This window comes from Polypterus senegalus, chromosome 15 (genome assembly GCF_016835505.1).
Source record: "Polypterus senegalus isolate Bchr_013 chromosome 15, ASM1683550v1, whole genome shotgun sequence".
Lineage (NCBI taxonomy): Eukaryota > Metazoa > Chordata > Cladistia > Polypteriformes > Polypteridae > Polypterus > Polypterus senegalus.
Window position 1 is genome coordinate 74,361,240 of NC_053168.1, and position 18,492 is coordinate 74,379,731.

Consider the following 18,492-nt stretch of genomic DNA (forward strand, 5'->3'; position numbering starts at 1 on the left):
GTCTGTCAGACAACAGCTTTGAACAGCAACTTGAAATTGCAATCCGTCAGTCTGTTGCATCCGCATTATCTGTGCCAAGAAACTTAGCATCATAGAATAATGACAAGAAACTGGATGCATCAGTAAAAGCTGAAATGGCGGTGTTTAAGAGTAACGGCAAGCGCGGGCATTGTTTAGAACAAGTGTATCAGTATATGATCAAGTAGATCGCGTTGCATTCAGAAAAAATTTTTTTCATATATAATCATATATCCTCCCTATGGCATTTGCCACTTGACTGACATACAGGGCGGCCAGTCGGAGATCTCTTTCCTTCTGACACACTGGTCATCCCACATGCACCCATACAATCAGATTGTGATTCAGACTATGAATGCCATGAATGTAATTACACCAATCTACATGCTGTTAAATAAACGAACCACACGCCGTGGCTTTGCCTCTGATGCTGATGTGCAGTGAGTGTGTACACCTGATGAGCCCAGAATCAGGGCGAAACACGTGTTGCGTACTCTTTGCATTATTTGACAGTAGAACTTTGCAACATTCTATGACCTGCTTCTCGCAACTGAAGAGGGCAGCGTGGCAGATGTTTGCCTATACAAGTGTTACCTGGTAGGTAACCACCCATACAATCAGATTGTGATTCAGACTACGAATGCCATGAATGTAATAATCCCGGTCTACATGCTGTAAAATAAATGAACCACACGCCGTGGCGCAATGAAAACGGCGAAACACGTGTCGCGTACTCTGCATTATTTGACAGTAAAACTATGCAATACACACACACACACACACACACACACACATATATAATTTTTAATGTAGGTAGATCATTTCGACTTGGTCATTTTAAAAGTAGCTTGCAAGCCAAAAAAGTGTGGGCACCCCAGAACTAGATACATGTACTTATATGACAGCATGAACTGCTTGTAGATAAGGTTAGTCTTTTATTGGTGTCAACATATTGCAGTAGTTTTATTAAAAATAAGTGTTGGTCGTTCTAAAACCGTTTACATGCGAGATTCCCGTGCACTGTGTCATCCCTGGGAGCCCGGGATTCCCGGGAATGACATGCGGGACTCCCGAATTCCCGGGAATGGATAAACCCGTCCGGGAATGGATTCCCTACCCTCAACTCTACAATATTCGAGATTTAACTCTTCCATGCCAAAATTGACCATTTTCCCTTTACAAAATACTTTGTTCTGAATCTGCTCAAAGTTAAGATAATTGTCATTCGGCAAGAGTTACAGTACCTTTGGTTATTTTCTTTGACAGATGGCCTCCTATTCTGTTCATATATTAACTGGTACGATGTAAAATTCATGATTGACTCTGCAGCACTAATGCAGGCCTAATTAATGTTTCCTACACAAAGCTTTACAAGTTGCTAGAACTGTTCAAAAATCTTGCCACGATGCATTGCTACTCACCAAATTCTAGATCTCATTTAAAAGCTCCAATTTTCACTCATTTGTTCAAATCACATTATTCCAGAAGTCTACACACTCTCCCCTAAGATCTGAACCATCTCTCAGTTTACTGCTATAATTTACTAAAAACACACTGTTCTTTCCATGTGTTTCAATGAAACCTGTCCAGCATCAAGCTCAACTTCCAGTTCTTGAGATTATTAGGAATCTGACATTGTTTCATTCCTGCTTTCTACTCATAGTTTCAAAGCTAATGCTGCTTGTAACCTTGTAAACAGATTATTTAAAGTCACTAAATGTGTTAGCATAAAGTAGTGGTGTTACTTAATTAGAATGTAATAACCGAGTTATGCCCTGTAATTCATAAGGTTCTTCCACCAAGAAAGCTAAACAAGTGAGAACATAAGCTCCTTCTGTTAAACTTGCATAAGTCTTCCCAGTCACACAGCAGTATTTAGAGAGTGAGAAAAGGATAAATATTATTCATAAGACTGAATCCCATTATAATGAAAATGTATTCATCTTAGATTATTTTTAATTATTTCACCTACATTAGTCTTGCCCATTTTACATCTACATACTTTAAAACAGCATTTTCTGTACTTAAGTCAGTGTCAATGAGTCAACAGTTAATGTATAATTTCTGCTGCTATTTCTCTAAGATTATAAATAACAATGCTAGTAATCCCAGAGTCTTATTCTCTACAATAGATCGTCTGCTAAACCCAGGTAACTCAAAGGAATGCCTCCTAAGTACTTCCAGTGAAACCTGTGAGGCTATCGCTGTATTTTTCAATCAAAAAATTAATGATATTAGAAATAACACAGTATATCTCCCCAACACTAAACCCTCCTAAACCCCAGCATTCCATTATAAACAAATTAAACTCTTTCACTAGGATAGATTTACCTGATTTACAAAAAATAATATCTCAATTAAAACCCTCCACCTGCATCCTTGACCCGATACCAACAAATTATTTCAAAGAAGTATCAGGCGTGCTAATTGATAATGTTCTTGACATAGTAAATTCATCACTAGATACTGGGGTCTTCCCAGACTGTCTTAAGACTGCTGTAGTTAAACCCCTTCTTAAGAAACATAATCTTGACCCCTCGGCTCTTGAAAATTTTAGACCCATCTCTAACCTGCCTTTCTTAAGTCAAGTTCTGGAGAAGGCAGTCATTATGCAGTTAAATGACCACCTAAATAAACATGCTATCCCTGATAAATTTCAGTTAGGTTTTGGAACAAATCACAGCACAGAAACTGCACTCGTTAAAGTAGTAAATGACTTGCGAGTGAACACAGACTGAGGCCATTTATCTGTTCTCATCCTCTTAGATCTGAGTGCTGCATTTGACACCATTGATCATAATATACTTAGAAATCGCCTTAGTCAATGGGTGGGCCTCACTGGCAGTGTCTTAAATTGGTTTGAATCTTACCTGACAAGGAGAAAATTCTTTGTTAGTTGTGGTAATCACATCTCAAAGACACAGGATATCTGATATGGTGTTCCACAAGGCTCTATCCTGGGTCCGCTGCTCTTCTCAATCTACATGCTTCCGTTAGGTCAGATTATCTCAGAGCACAACGTGAGCTACCACAGCTATGCTGATGACGCACAGCTGTACTTATCAATAGCACCTGATGACCCCGATTCTCTTGATTCACTAACACAATGTCTGACTTGTATCTCAGAATGGATGAATAGTAACTTTCTCAAGTTAAATAAAGAGAAAACTGAAATCTTAGTGATCAGCAATAATGGATACAATGAGGCTATTAGAAATAAACTGGATACATTAGAATTAAAAGTCAAGACGGAGGTAAAAAGCTTAGGGGTGATTGTTGACTGCAATCTGAATTTTAAATCGCATATTAATCAGATCACTAGGACAGCATTTTTTTCACTTAAGAAACATAAGTAAAGTTAGACCTCTTATATCATTGAAAGATGCTGAGAAATTAGTTCACACGTTTGTTTTCATTTGACTAGATTACTGTAACGCACTCCTCTCAGGACCACCCAAAAAAGACATAAATCGTTTACAACTAGTGCAGAATGCAGCTGCTAAAATCCTAACTAGGAAAAGAAAATCTGAGCACATCTCTCCAGTTTTGATGTCACTACACTGGTTACCTGTGTCATTCAGGATTGATTTTAAAATTCTGCTTATGGTTTAAAAAGCCTTAAATAATCTCGCCCCATCTTATTTATCGGAATGTCTGACACCTTATATTCCAAATCGTAACCTTAGATCCTCAAACGACTATCTCCTTAGAATTCCAAGAGCAAAACTTAAAAGAAGTGGTGAGGCGGCCTTCTGCTGCTATGCACCTAAAATCTGGAATAGCCTGCCAGCAAATTGGAATTCGCCAGGCTAATACAGTAGAGCACTTTAAAACACTGCTGAAAACACATTATTTTAACATGGCCTTTCTATAACTTCACTTTAACTTAATCCTGATACTCTGTATGTTCAATTCATCATAATAATTATTCATGGTGGCTCTAAAATCCGTACTGACCCCTACTCTCTCTTCTGTTTCTTTTTCCGGTTTGGCCTGTGCCACCACCACCTACTCAAAGCATCATGATGCTCCAACAATGATGGATGGATTAAAAGGCAGAAGTCTACGTGACCATCATCATCAAGTCCTTCTGTGAGAACTCTAAATCCAAAGTGGACTGTTTCATTTATGTTAGGTAGATTGCCCAGAGGGGACTGGGCGGTCTCATGGTCTGGAATCCCTACAGATTTTATTTTTTCTCCAGCCGTCTGGAATTTTTTTTCTGTCCACCGTGGCCATTGGACCTTATTCTTATTCTATGTTAATTAATGTTGATTTATTTTATTTTCTTACTGTGTCTTTTATTTTTCTATTCTTCATTATGTAAAGCATTTTGAGCTACTTTTTGTATGAAAATGTGCTATATAAATAAATGTTGTTGTTGTATAAAAAGCACATATACCTAATAAAGTGACTACTCCATATTTTGTTTATACATATGGTTAATGTGTGAAGAGTTGCTGGTTTCTAATTTCTAAGAACACTTAAATATGGCATAATATATAAAATAAACTTGCAGCTTTCAAAGTCTCTCTAGCCTAACAGTTAATCTTATACAAATAAAGAATACTGTTAAATACATAAGCTTTATTTAGTTATCCCCTACTTGGCTAACATAATATTTTCTAAAATCTTTCCACATGCTTTTGCAGTTATATGACAGGAAACCATTACATTGTCTAGCAACTAAACACGCATTGTGTTTTGCTTTATAGCCTTAGATGCAAAATGTGAAATGCAGGGTTGCAAGCACAGGAAACAAATGATGCAAAAAAACAAAACATGCATTAAATTAACAAAGAAAAAAAAAAGAAATGTTTGACACCCATGCCTTCCAACACACATTACATTTATTCAAAAAGGGGAAGTTTATGAAGAAGGTTAGGAATATACAGCCCAGCTCAAGCTAACAATAATTCACCTTTGAAACCCTGATTGTTTGTCGATATGGGTCTGGTCATCTCATCAACATATTCCAAAATAACTTTGAAGAAATCCGAATCCCCTTGAACTTTGGTTGTCAATAAAACTTTTTTTCTTTTTTTCTCTTTTCCTTCTAAAGGTATTTCCAAAAGAAGAATCTGAAAAACAAAGAAAACAAAGGTAGTAAGAATCACACATATTTTTGTCAAATGCTGAATGATTTTTATTAGAAATATTCATTATTTCTCATCTCCAATTTCAGTATGACCAATTTTTAAAAGTAAGTGACACAGTGTCTTGTCTAGTCTCAAACTCGATTTACCAAATCCCAGCAATATTCTTCATCTTTTATCCCCAGAATTCCCATACATTTTCGGACAAACTCTGATAGATGTATTGTAATCCTAACAGTATGCCCTGGATCTGCAACATGGGCTCTGTGCAAAAAGCCATTAATGTTACAATTTCTTTGGGCAATACCCAGGGGATATCTTCACTAGCTGCCTGAACAATTTAATTTTGCTTCTCTCAATCTGAAGAATCAGTCAAATAATAACTACTTCATGAATACATGTGCATCAAAGAAACGGGTCAAAGAACAATTTTTACTATTTTTGTTTGATATCTCCTCCACTTATTTTTCAGTTTTCATTTTGTTCAAAACCTTGCCTGTTTTGCTGGTATCAAGAGACTGGTAGTCACAATGATTTCAGCAAAACACTGCTCCATCTGTTTCACTTTTTACATACGAAGACAAAGCTCTTGATTGATTGCTGTGCTAATCACAGATCATAATATGAGAATATATGTATGTTTTAAAGGCTCCAAATTATGTATTTGCATAACTGTGATTTTTTATGTTGTTTTGTATAATGCAGTATTCATTTCAATATATTCACCAGCATAGTAAGGACTGCAATTGCAGCTCATTTTGCATCAAGTGTTCTGAACAGCTTCCTGAATCTTTCTTTATCTACAGTACAGTACTTTACAGGGAAAACTTTCACGAGTGCAGTAACATTTTAGCAGAAATGGAGCAATTGCAACTACCCAGTGAAACTTTACTTTTACTTTCAATCCCAATAAACACTGAAGTAACATTTTGCTATAACAATTTGCCATTATAAAAATCACACACACTTGTATGTCATTAATTGATACTGTATTATCCAATTGCTAAATTCTGATAAAAAATATGGTTGTTTATTTGACTTCCATCAATTTACAATAAACCTAACAGACTCATAGATCAAGCACTTTATAAATGTCAATGAATCTGTTATATGTGAAAAATCCACAGCTACTTTAACTAGAACACTCAATTCACAAAACAAAAGAAAAAATACAAAATAAAAATAAAATTACTAGTAATACAGTTTACCCCATAACTGATACACTAACAGCAAACAATTAAAAAAAGGAAACTATGAAGCCTGTTGGCTTTATTATTCCGTTTAAATACAGAGTGGAGACAGTGTGAAATAGACTGATGAGGGTTTACAATGCACAGACGTGTCAGAATTTGAAATTAATGGAAAATTAATGGTTAGTTATTAGAGTACTGACAAAGTAGGCAAAGGTGTGTTTTGCAATGCAATAAGTCATTGCATCTGTTATGTCTCTATTCATAGGCCATACAATGCAACAGAAAACATTTTATGGAACTTTACTTAGCAGAGACCTGTTTTACAAGAGGCGAGTGGTTGCTGGTGCTGCACATGTGTTTATGGGCTGTTCTTATACAGTAACATGTATTACCTTTAGATGTTGAACTACTTGCACTGGCATCCCAGGTCAAACGAACACCACCTGTTGCAAATTTTTCCTCTTCTGATCCTCATTCCATTATTTTTTTTTAAATCCAAATATCAAGTAACACTTTCACAAAAAGGTATAACAAAACAAGTCCATCTTTATTCAAGAATATAACCGAAGAAAAAAGAAATTACTCATTTTATATATTGCTGCCAATATATAAAAACCAAAGCCCAAATACCAATTGCAAGTAGGGGTGCGCAATCTGACGATTTTAGATTCTGATAGATCTTAAAGACATCCACAATCTAATTTTCTAGCGAATCATACAGATCGTGATCTTTTATAGTCTTCCAATACTCGATACTAATGTATCCATGCCAAGTCCACAAATTAACAGAATGATTTACCATTGCGATTTGCCAAATTATATCATGTGTCCCCACCACGGGTTTGTTGTGTGAAGTTGAAAACAGTTTGTAGCGCGCAAGCAGCACGGCAGATGAGAAGCTTGTGCCAAAGAAGGACTCGACATCAGTAGTGTGGCAGTGTTTCAGATACTGCACAAAGCAAATTTCTATGTAAAATTTGTCGGACAACAGTTGGCACTTCGGGGGGCAATACGAAAAATCTATTTAAATCACCTTAAATGGAGACACCCAAAGGAACATGCTTCAGTCTGGGCAGTACAATCCCACTCATCTGCATAAACAGTTGTCATTGACTGATGCATTACAGCAATTGAAAAAATATGATAAAAGCAGCAAACAATGGAAAGAGATGACTGTGATGGTCACATTTTACGTAGCCAAGGATATGGTACCATTCAAAGCTGTAGACAACGTGGGTTTTAAGAAACTGATGCACACTTTAGATGTGCAATATGATCTTCCAAGTAGCAAATATTTTCTGATACGGCCATCCCGCATATAAATAGCGATTGCCAACAGAGGGTTGCGAAGCAATTAAAGAATGGCAGTTTTTTGCAACGACGAGTGACTTATAGTCCAGTTCGTACATCCGAGCCACACCAGAGTCAGGATGTCTGACAAAAAAGTATCCTTGTATCCCAGCAACCAGTGCACCATCAGAAAGAGTGTTTAGCACAGGTGGCAATATTGTCACAAGTCAAAGATCTGCTCTGAAACCCCATAAAGTGGATCAATTGATTTTCCTTACCAAAAACCTGTGATTGTGTAAGCAGAAAATCATTACATCTAATGTAAACAAAATGTCAACCTGATCTTTCATGTTTAAATTATTTAACTATAGTGCCTGGAGTTTAATAGCATAGTGAAGTTGTTTGTACCTGTATTTAAAATGAAAGGTACTGGACATTTGATTCTTCATCTGTTTCTACCTCATCATCTACCTTTCTAAATCTAATTTTAGCAGTTTGCTACTCTGTTTTGGTTTATTATTTTAATTGTATTACCTAGAATAATTGTGAAATAGTCTTCTTGCACTTATAATGTTTACATTTAAATATTTTTTTTTTTTAAATCTGTTTTATGGTTAAGTGGCTGTTGATCCCAACTTGAAACTGTAAAACATTTTTTAATGTTGTGTGAAACTGCCAGAATTTTAAAAGTGCACTTGTTTATATTGGTTATATTTATGTTATCTGTTAGCTACTGATTATAATTTTTTTAAAGAATGTTCATGTTTGAAAGTGTCAGAATTTGAAAATTGCTTGTTTACTTTTTTATTTCTGGAATTATTTTCGTATGTAATCTATTCACAATTGAATCCAACTTTGTTTGATATTTAAAATAAAGTTTAACTTAGGTGTTAATGAGTATGAGTCCGGATATTCTCTTAAGTGTATGCCACATTGAAAAGACAGACCGCAATTCAGATCGTGGATCGTGATTTTATATTAAAAGAACCGTGATATGATTTTTTGGAAATTGCCCACCCCTAATTGTATGACTGGTGTAGAGGTAAGAACGACTGCCTCTAAATCAAGAGGTTGTAGGATCGATCCCGGGTCTTCCCTGCATTTTCCTTTTTGAGTAGTGAACTACTATTATTATTACAATTATATAATAAACACATACTTCTGATTTGAGTCTGTAATACCCATTGTAAATTTTTTCTACTTGTAAAAGTCAGTGTTTTTTTTATTCAGTTGTATTCCCTCAGTCACATTCACGTGGTACAACGAACTTGCCCATTCCTCCCTACACACAAGTAATGTATATATTCCAAATAATGATATATTATTATCCATCCATCCATTATCCAACCTGCTATATGCTAACTACAGGGTCACGGGGGTCTGCTGGAGCCAATCCCAGCCAACACAGGGCACAAGGCAGGAAACAAACCCTGGGCAGGGCGCCAGCCCACTACAGGGTGATATATTAGATATATATCTATACTAATAAAAGGCAAAGCCCTCACTGACTCACTCACTCACTCACTCATCACTAATTCTCCAACTTCCCGTGTAGGTAGAAGGCTGAAATTTGGCAGGCTCATTCCTTACAGCTTACTTACAAAAGTTGGGAAGGTTTCATTTCAAAATTCTACACGTAATGGTCATAACTGGAACCTATTTTTCTCCATATACTGTAATGGACGTTAGCTCGATGGCCGTGGGGGCGGAGCTGCATGTCACATCATCACGCCTCCCACGTAATCACATGAACTGACTGTGAACGCAGTACGTAGAAAAGAAGGAAGAGCTCCCAAAGAGCGCTGAAGAAAAACGCATACAAACTTATTCATAAGTGCAGCTACTGTGGAAACAAAGCACGGTGTAAACCGTAAGTTTAAATTAAGTTTATGGACACGCTCCCGCTGCCATTGTCATGCCTTCGTCGAATACTTTATTCGTGAGATACAAGTTTAATGAGAAGACACGAGGTATAAACGAGACTTTGGATCACTTTGTAACGGAGTTAAAATTGCTGTAGCGAGAAACTTTTAAGTGCCGGGTCTTAGCTAACATTAAATAAAGCCATTGACATCGCAACATTACACAAGAGAGCAGCTCACGTGAACTGACTGAACGCAGTACGAGTGATCACTTCCATGCACCAAACCTGTTCAAAAAACGCATTACACAATTGACAAGGTAGGAAAAGAATATGCTCCGAGCTGAGCTCCACAGCTAACACGGTCTTGCGGAAGCAACCTCGTCACGCTGCCACCAAATACTCACAGAAAAATCCACAAGTTAATACACACGCCGTCTCTAGAGTTTCTCCACACTCAATGTATTCCTCGCATCCCCGTTATACCCTCTGATCTCCCATTTCAATTCAGATGCCTCCAATTTCCAGTAAGGCTCTGCTGCGCGATGACAAGTAATAAGTCTCAGGGACAGACCCTACAAAAGGTTGCCATTGATTTCAGGCAAGATTACTTTTCTCCTGGACAACTATACGTTGCATTTTCAAGAGAGAGCTTGTGCATCTTCGACATAACCAGAGTGCTGAACTGACAACATGCTATATAAAGAGAACTGTAACAACTGTAATAAACGAACAATAAAACAGCGGAGAACCCGTGGATTAAATAAAAAGGCAGCTTCCCTGGCGAGGATGGCCTTATATGTCATTCGTTTATAAAACAGCGGAGAAGCCGTGTAAAGGCTGCTTCACAAAAAACCAGCGGAGCGTCTTATATGAGCAGGCAGTCAGCAAAAGAAGGGAATCAATAAATATCTATAATCGTAATAAACGAACAAAAAATAGCCTATAAGCTGCGTATTAAATAAAGGAAATGGGTACCTGAACAGTAAAGTAAGCCTTGAATAGCTACACAATAACTATAGCAATCGTAATAAACGAACAATAAAACAGTACAGAACCGTGAAGCAAGGAGAAACGACGGCCTTATATGCCGTTCGTTTATAAAGCAGCGGAGAAGCTGTGTGAAGGCAGCTACACAAAAAACCAGCAAAGCGCCACACTCTGAATGTATTCCTCGCATCACCGTTATACCCTCTGATCTCACATTTTAATTCAAATGCCTCAAATTTCCAGTAAGGCTCTGCTTCGCGATGACAATAAATAAGTCTCAGGGACACACCCTACAAAAGGTTGCCATTGATTTGAGGCAACATTGCTTTTCTTCTGGACAAAACCATACGTTGCATTCTCAAAAGTAAGCTCAGTGTGCAGCTTGGTCATATTACAACCGGAGTGCTGAACTGACAACATGGTATACAAAGAGATCCTTAACAGATAGTTATTGGTATATTTTCCCTCAGTTTAAAAAGGTTTTCTTTTCTTCTTAATAAAAATTTAAAAGCAGTACTTTGTCGCTGCAAAATGTGGGGATTTTGCTATATGCAGTATATATATATATATATATATATATATATATATATATATATATATATATATATATATATATATATATTGTGGAGGACTACCGGCTTTCCATGCCGGTCCTCACCCCTAGGCCGCTAGGAGGAGCTCTCCCGACAGCAGGATCATGCCCGAGGTCCAGCAGGGCCTCATGGACTTTTAGTATTTTTACACAGCCCCTGCTGGATACCTTGGGGCCACCAGGAGTCGCTGTGGGGGACTTATGGGCTCTGTCGTGCCTTATGACCCGGGAGTACGTCCACGGTCGCGTGACAGGAAGGAACAGCGTGCTCCCGGGGTGAAGAAAAGGACTGTTTGCCCTGACCTGGAAGGAATAAGGAACTGTGGTCTGTTGGGACAGGAACACCTCCGGGTCAGGGGCTATAAAAGGGCGGTGCCTCGCTCCAGACAATGAGCTGAGCTGCGTGGTAGGAGGGCAACGCGTCTGGGAGTGGAGGATTGTGATTATTATTGTATTATTATTGGAGTATTTGGGAGTGGAGAGTGCTTTGTGCACATTATTGTTATATTAAATATCACTATTGGACTTTTACCTGGTGTCTGGCGTGGTGTCTGAGGGTGCAAGGGCGCGGGCAAGCACCTAATCTGTCACAATATATATATATAGATATATATATATTATATTATATATGTGTGTATGTATATGTATATATGTATGTGTGCATATATGTATATACAGTATATAAATATATATATATGTAGATGTGTACATATATATATATATATATATATATATATATATGTGTGTGTATATATATATACTAGAGAATACCAAGCTTCGTAGCGAGAAGTAGTGTGTTAAAGAAGTTATGAAAAGAAAAGCAAACATTTTAAAAATAACGTAAGATGATTGTTAATGTAATTGTTTTGTCATTGATATGAGTGTTGTTGTCATATCTATCTATCTATATATATATATATATATATATATATATATATATATATATATATATATATATAGCAAAATAGCTGCGATTGGCAGCGGAGAAGTAAAAAGAAAAGGAAACATTTTAATAATAACGTAACATGATTGACAATGTAATTGTTTTGTAATTGTCATGAGTGTTGCTGGCATATATATATATATATATATATATATATATATATATATATATATATATATATATATATATACACACACACACATATATAAACATCTATAAACATATATATATATATACATATTATATATATATACACACACACATATATACATACTGTATATACACATATACATATCTACATATATACTGTATATACACATATATATACAAGTCTACATATATATCTACATATATATATATTAGGTGGGACTCGATTAAAAAAATTAATCCAATTAATTAGAGGCTGTGTAAGAATTAATCTTGATTAATCGAATGTAATCGCACACGTAAATTTGCCCCAAATCGCAAATGTTTTTTTTTTTAATTTAAAACGGTTTTAGTGGGCGACAGAATCAAATAATAGACATGGACATGAATATTGTAAACTGAAGCTGTTTTAATTTCTGAAAAAAAAAAAAAAAGCCTTTAAACTGCATTTGAATTCAAAACAGAAACAAAAATATCATCCCTGGTTAAAATTGGGCAGACTTAAAATAAAGTGGTAGTTTAAGTACTTTAAGTACATTTTCAGAATGGTATTGTCTTTAAATAATAATAACCAAAATTTCACCATAAAGTGCAGTTTTTCTTCTTAAAAAAATAAGTCAGAAACATAAAAGGTAATTTGACCAGCTTACTCTTTAAACTCTGAGTAACATTAGCCAAAATTATTTTGTACATTAGGCTAAAACAGTGTGATCATTGAACATTTTGTAATTAGATGTATTTAGAATTACTAACGGTCACGGAAGTCCAATGATCCCCAGTAAGAGCCACAAAGTCCGCTTTCTGTAATGCATCTAATTTTGCTTGCTTTTCAGTGTGCACAAAACCATGCTTTTATCAAGGCTCTAACATTTTTGTAGCGGGTAGTCAGGAAATGATCAGTCGAAAGTGTGATTAAATGGAACGCGCTTTATTCCGACTCAACATTTTTGTAGCTGTGATGTGTGCATCAGTGTAATGGACGTACCAGGAAATCATGCATTGACAAAAGTTCTGCAATTCTTGCAAAATTTGGAATTGAAAAGGTGTGATTAAATGAATCCTACATTGCAGTTGTAGTTTGTTTTATTTTTAACGCTGTTTATGGAGTACATGCATCACAAGCTTCTCAACTGTGCTTGTGCATAATCAAGAAGGGAAAATTTGTGTTTTAAAAATAACGTAACATGATTCTGCAAAGTAAACAGTAAACAGCACTTATATATAACCTAGTATATTTTTCATGGCCTTGATATGAACGATTTGTGAAATTAGTGTTAAGTATTAAAATAAAGCATACCGTCTCTTTGTTTTACGCTGCAGTAATTCATTGGTCCCAAAGTCAAGAAAAAAAACTTTTCACTTTCTATGATTTGTATTTTATAATTATAAGGAGTAATAAACTTAACCAAGAATGTTTAAAAAATCATGCACAAACTGACATTCTTGAAGTAGGTAAAATAAATATTTGGAAATATTGAAGGTAAAATGAGAATCACGTCCTCTGACTTTCAACTGTTTTTATTCAGTAAACTTAATGTGTAAATAGTATGAACACTAAAAGAGTCAACACCATAAGACATAAACTAAAATGTTTCACAATGTGTCCCTGAATGAAGGGAGGCAAATTCAAAAGTACCAGTCAGTATCTGGTGTGGTCACCAGCTGCTTGAAGTACTGCAGTGCATCTCCTCCTCATGGACTGGACCAGATTTGTCAGTTCTTGCTGTGAGATGTTACCCCACTCTTCCACCAAGGCACCTGCAAGTTCCTGGACATTTCAGCCCTCACCCTGCGATCCAACAAGTCCCAGGCGTGCTCAATGGGATTGAGGTCCGGGCTCTTCCACTGCGAGGATGATCAGCAGTCTCCATGCCTAAGAAACGCTGGGCATCTTTCTTTGGGTGTTTTTCACAGTCGGAAGACAAGTCTCTTTAGTGTCCCATGCTTTTAGAACTGGAATCATTGATTAGGGTTAATTGAACATGCATGGAAAACATTGTTTAAAACCTACACAGTCCTGAAAAAGGGACGCTTTTTGCTGAGTATATATATATAAAATATATATATATATATATATAAAATATATATATATATATATAAAATATATATATATATATATATAAAATATATATATATATAAAATATATATATATATATAAAATATATATATATATAAAATATATATATATATATAATTAACTATATATATCTATAATATGTATGCTATTCTATGGCATGATATATAATTAACTATATGCTTTATAAGAATAATTTAGTGTTAAGTATTAAAAAAAAGCATACCAATCTTTTGTTTTACAGGTACATATATATACATATATATTTATATACCAGAAAGACTTCCCAAGGGTCTTTTGTAGGAAATATGAATCTATGATTTGTAGCATATTAGTATTTTTTAAAGCTCACTCTGTAAAATTAAACTATGATTATACAATTCAATGTTTATTATAGTATTTATACATTATTATATCTGTCTTTACACGTGTTGCACAAATATTTAGTAAATGTAATAAACTTAACCAAGAATGTTTAAAAATCATTCAGAACATGTGTAGGTGAACGTAAATATATCTCTAGTGAGTAACATAGACAGTTCAAAAGGCACACGCGAAATCACAAAGCGTTAGTGTGTGTGCCGACTCAAAGAAGCTTTTGCAGAATACATTAAGACTCTACAATTGCGCCACCGCTTGGCCAATCTATGCTAAAGTATGTATTGTAGATCGGGCTATAGATATACATTTATAATATACCCGTGTATCGCAGTGGAGAAGTAGAAGTTATGAAAAGGGAACATTTTAAAAATAACGTAACATGATTGTCAATATACAGTAATTGTTTTGTGAGTGTTATTGAATGTTGCTGTCATCAAGGATTTGATTATCATTATTTCTTTCAATCAGGCTCGTATTTGTACGATGTGTTCAAGTTACATTCCGTGTTTGTCAATCGTTGTAAAGATAAGAGGTTTCATTCATCGATTAGTTCCTTACTGCATCAATAAACAGCTCGTCTTCCTTTTTATCTGTGATGTGACAAACTGCATGCACGGTTTTTTTACGCTGTCTTCCTTTAGCGGACATTGACTTTTTCCACCGTGTGCTTTGTTTCCACAGTAGCTGCATTTATGAATATGCTTATCAGGCGCTTCATTTTTTGCTGCCTTTTCAATTGTGTAATTCGGTTTTGTTCAGCTCTTTGGAACTGTTGCTTTTTATCTGTGCACTGCATCAGTTCACGGAGCCACTCGGTGTACTTGCATCGAAGGTTCCCAGCTGTGCTGGTGCCATCTCGCTATGTCCATAGCTTTATTTAATGTTACCTTAGTTCTGGCACTTAAAACTTTCTCTGGCAGTTTCGCTTGAGTTTGTGTCAAACACCACCCTGACCATCTCATCTTCCTCTCCATAAGCACAGTCCTTCACCCGTGAATATTTACCCGTGGCAGTTTGCTATTGGATTGCCGCTGACGGATGGCCTTATATGGGCAGGCACTAAATTACAAACGCCAGCGGCAGCCTGTCTATGAACTTAATTTAAAGTGTAGGTTTACATCGTGCTTTGTTTCAAGTAGCAGAACTCGCTTCTTATTGTTTCGCTGCCTTCTCAATTATATAATGCATGTTTTCTTGAGCGGTTTTTTGAGGTCTTCCTGGTTTTCTATGTACTGCGTGATTACGTGGGAGGCGTAATGATGTCACACGAAACTCCGCCCCCACGGCGTTGAAGCTCATCTCCATTACAGTAAATGGAGAAAACTGCTTCCAGTTATGACCATTACGCGTAGAATTTCGATATAAAACCTGTCCAACTTTTGTAAGGAAGCTGTAAGGAATCAACCTGCCAAATTTCAGCCTTCCACCCACACGGGAAGTTGGAGAATTAGTGATGAGTCAGTGAGTGTGTGATTGAGTGAGTGAGTGAGGGCTTTGCCTTTTATTAGTATAGATATGTGTGTGTGTATATTATATATATATATATATATATATATATATATGTGTGTATATATGTATATATATGTATATATATATATATATATATATATATATATATATATATATATATATATATATATATATATATATATATATATATATATATATATATATATATATATATATATATATATATATATATATATATATATATGTATATACACATACACACACACACGACAGCAACACTCATAACAGTGACAAAACAATTACATTGACAATCATGTTACGTTATTTTTAAAATGTTTCCTTTTCTTTTTCATAACTTCTTTAACACACTACTTCTCCGCTGCAAAGCGTGGGTATTTTGCTAGTTATATTATACAACTACAGGCACCTCATACCCAGAAAAGCAGACTTGAGCTGGGAGAAGTTCAGCTGCTTGCTGCTTGTGTTGATTGACACATTTGCAAACCAAAAGATGCTAATGGAGAGGTGCAAAGGAATTTAAGGTGGCACAATGATTACGACTTTTTTCGGAGGCTTCAGGGATTCTAGTGTTAAAGAAACACAGTCTCCTAAGAAAAACTTCCTACTCTGTCCTTTCTTATATAGTTCCTCTGTGATATAACACCATTCCAACCTGTCAATGATATTGACTCTCAAGTACTTGCAAAAGTGCATTATCTCTACATTCACTCCCTAAATAGTAACCAGCTCTTTGATGCTGCTGAAGTTATTAACCAGTTCTTTTGGTGCCTCAGTCAATTTCCCATGTTAATCTTCATCGTTCACTATGACTACTAAGTTGTACTCTTTCAAACAGCAAATCTTCGGTTTCTAAAAAGGCAGAATACACAGAAACTGTATTACATGAACTCAAGTTAAAATAGTTTAAAATTTTCTTTGAGCAAGGATTATCTACAGACACACTATATCATCTCCTTGTAAACCTGCCTTTTTAAGGTTACTTAAAAGAAGTGTATTCTCATAAAATAACACCTTTTTTCTAAATGCTTTTCTGATGAATCCAGATGTTCTCATTAAGATGTGACTCATCATCTAAATGAAGATGACTAGTATTTAAATTCTGCTTTACATAAATAGCAACCCCCATCCTTTTCAGTTCTGTCTATCCTTCCTACAATTGTTATTATCATCCCCACCTTTTTTATCTAGCCAGGTTTCTGTAATAATACTGCATGAATCATTAGAGGCAAACACTGACATGTGCTTTATGACATAAAACATGGCTAAAAATCATGCTGTTGGGTAGTTTTTTGCATGTATTAGTCTGCACTCTTTTTAATTTTTTTTTCTCTTCAAGATCTCAACTATGTGAAAATAAAAGCCATTAGAAGATAAAATTGCTGACTGCAAAAAATAACTATTTTAACAACAAATATAGAATTGTGTATGAGTGGTCACCTGTTAGTAATGAGTTAAGAGTAAACAATTATCAATTGTCATTATCAAGTTTCATTTTAGTGATTGCAAAACAACCTTCTGTCATGATATAGCTATAGAGGGTCCAACTCATTTTTGTTCATTTTGTTGGTTACATGTACCTGTTTTTCTATGCAATCTATTTAGTGCTTAATTTGGCACACTAGAAATAAACAGTATATAATTCGATTGCAACCAGAAAATGGGTGTGGCTAATAGTATGACAACAAAAACAACATTAATTACATTGATGTAAATAAAATTCTTACAAAGTTATTAAACACTTTTACACAGCAAAACTGGATGCAGATCAAAAGCTCCTAGTGCCATTTCATCTACATAATGGAAATTTCCTATCCTTACTACAATCCTATTTATATATGTGAATATCTGCATGTAGTATTCAAGAATTAAACAAACTCTTCCTCTGTTCCTTTTCTGGAGAGAAAAAAAGATTTAATAATTCATAAAAGTTACTGAATAGATAGTGACAGATGAATATCATGCTGTTTCATATGTTCACAGTCCGGAACATACTGTCAAAATCATTAGAAACAAATATGGTTATTACTATAAATTAACTGTAAACCAACACAGGAAAAAATATAATTTTCTGAAACTAGAGCAAAGTTTAGATCACTGTGGAGTAAGAAATTGTGGTTTAATTAATGCAAATTCTGAGATAACTGATCAATGACAACTTGATGCATAAATGGAGCACCTTTCAAGCTCTTTCCTACACATTTAGAACATTGCACATCAAACCTATTTGGTCAATAATATCTTCTACATACCCCAAGATTGTTTTTATTGAAGATCATACTTTGATTATAATTCCTTAGCTTATATTTTTAATTTGGAGTAGTTATTGATAGCATGAAGGACAATATTGTAAAAATGTATATTTAATGTGGAATTATACATTTGGAATGCCATTTTATATAGAATCTCACACGTGAA

The 18,492-nt window shown here is 35.4% G+C and overlaps 1 protein-coding gene across 2 annotated transcripts in view; it reads right to left on the reverse strand.

Moving 5' to 3' along the window:
• krit1 (KRIT1 ankyrin repeat containing) overlaps positions 1-18,492 on the reverse strand; it is an 87,320-nt gene that overhangs the window by 57,810 nt on the left and 11,018 nt on the right. The window contains exon 3 of one of the 2 annotated variants that reach the window (XM_039737178.1): positions 4,940-5,099. In XM_039737178.1, coding sequence (XP_039593112.1) covers positions 4,940-5,099 — 160 coding nt within the window. Of the gene's footprint in view, positions 1-4,939; positions 5,100-18,492 lie in introns of those variants that run through there. The other variant, XM_039737179.1, reaches the window with a different exon arrangement.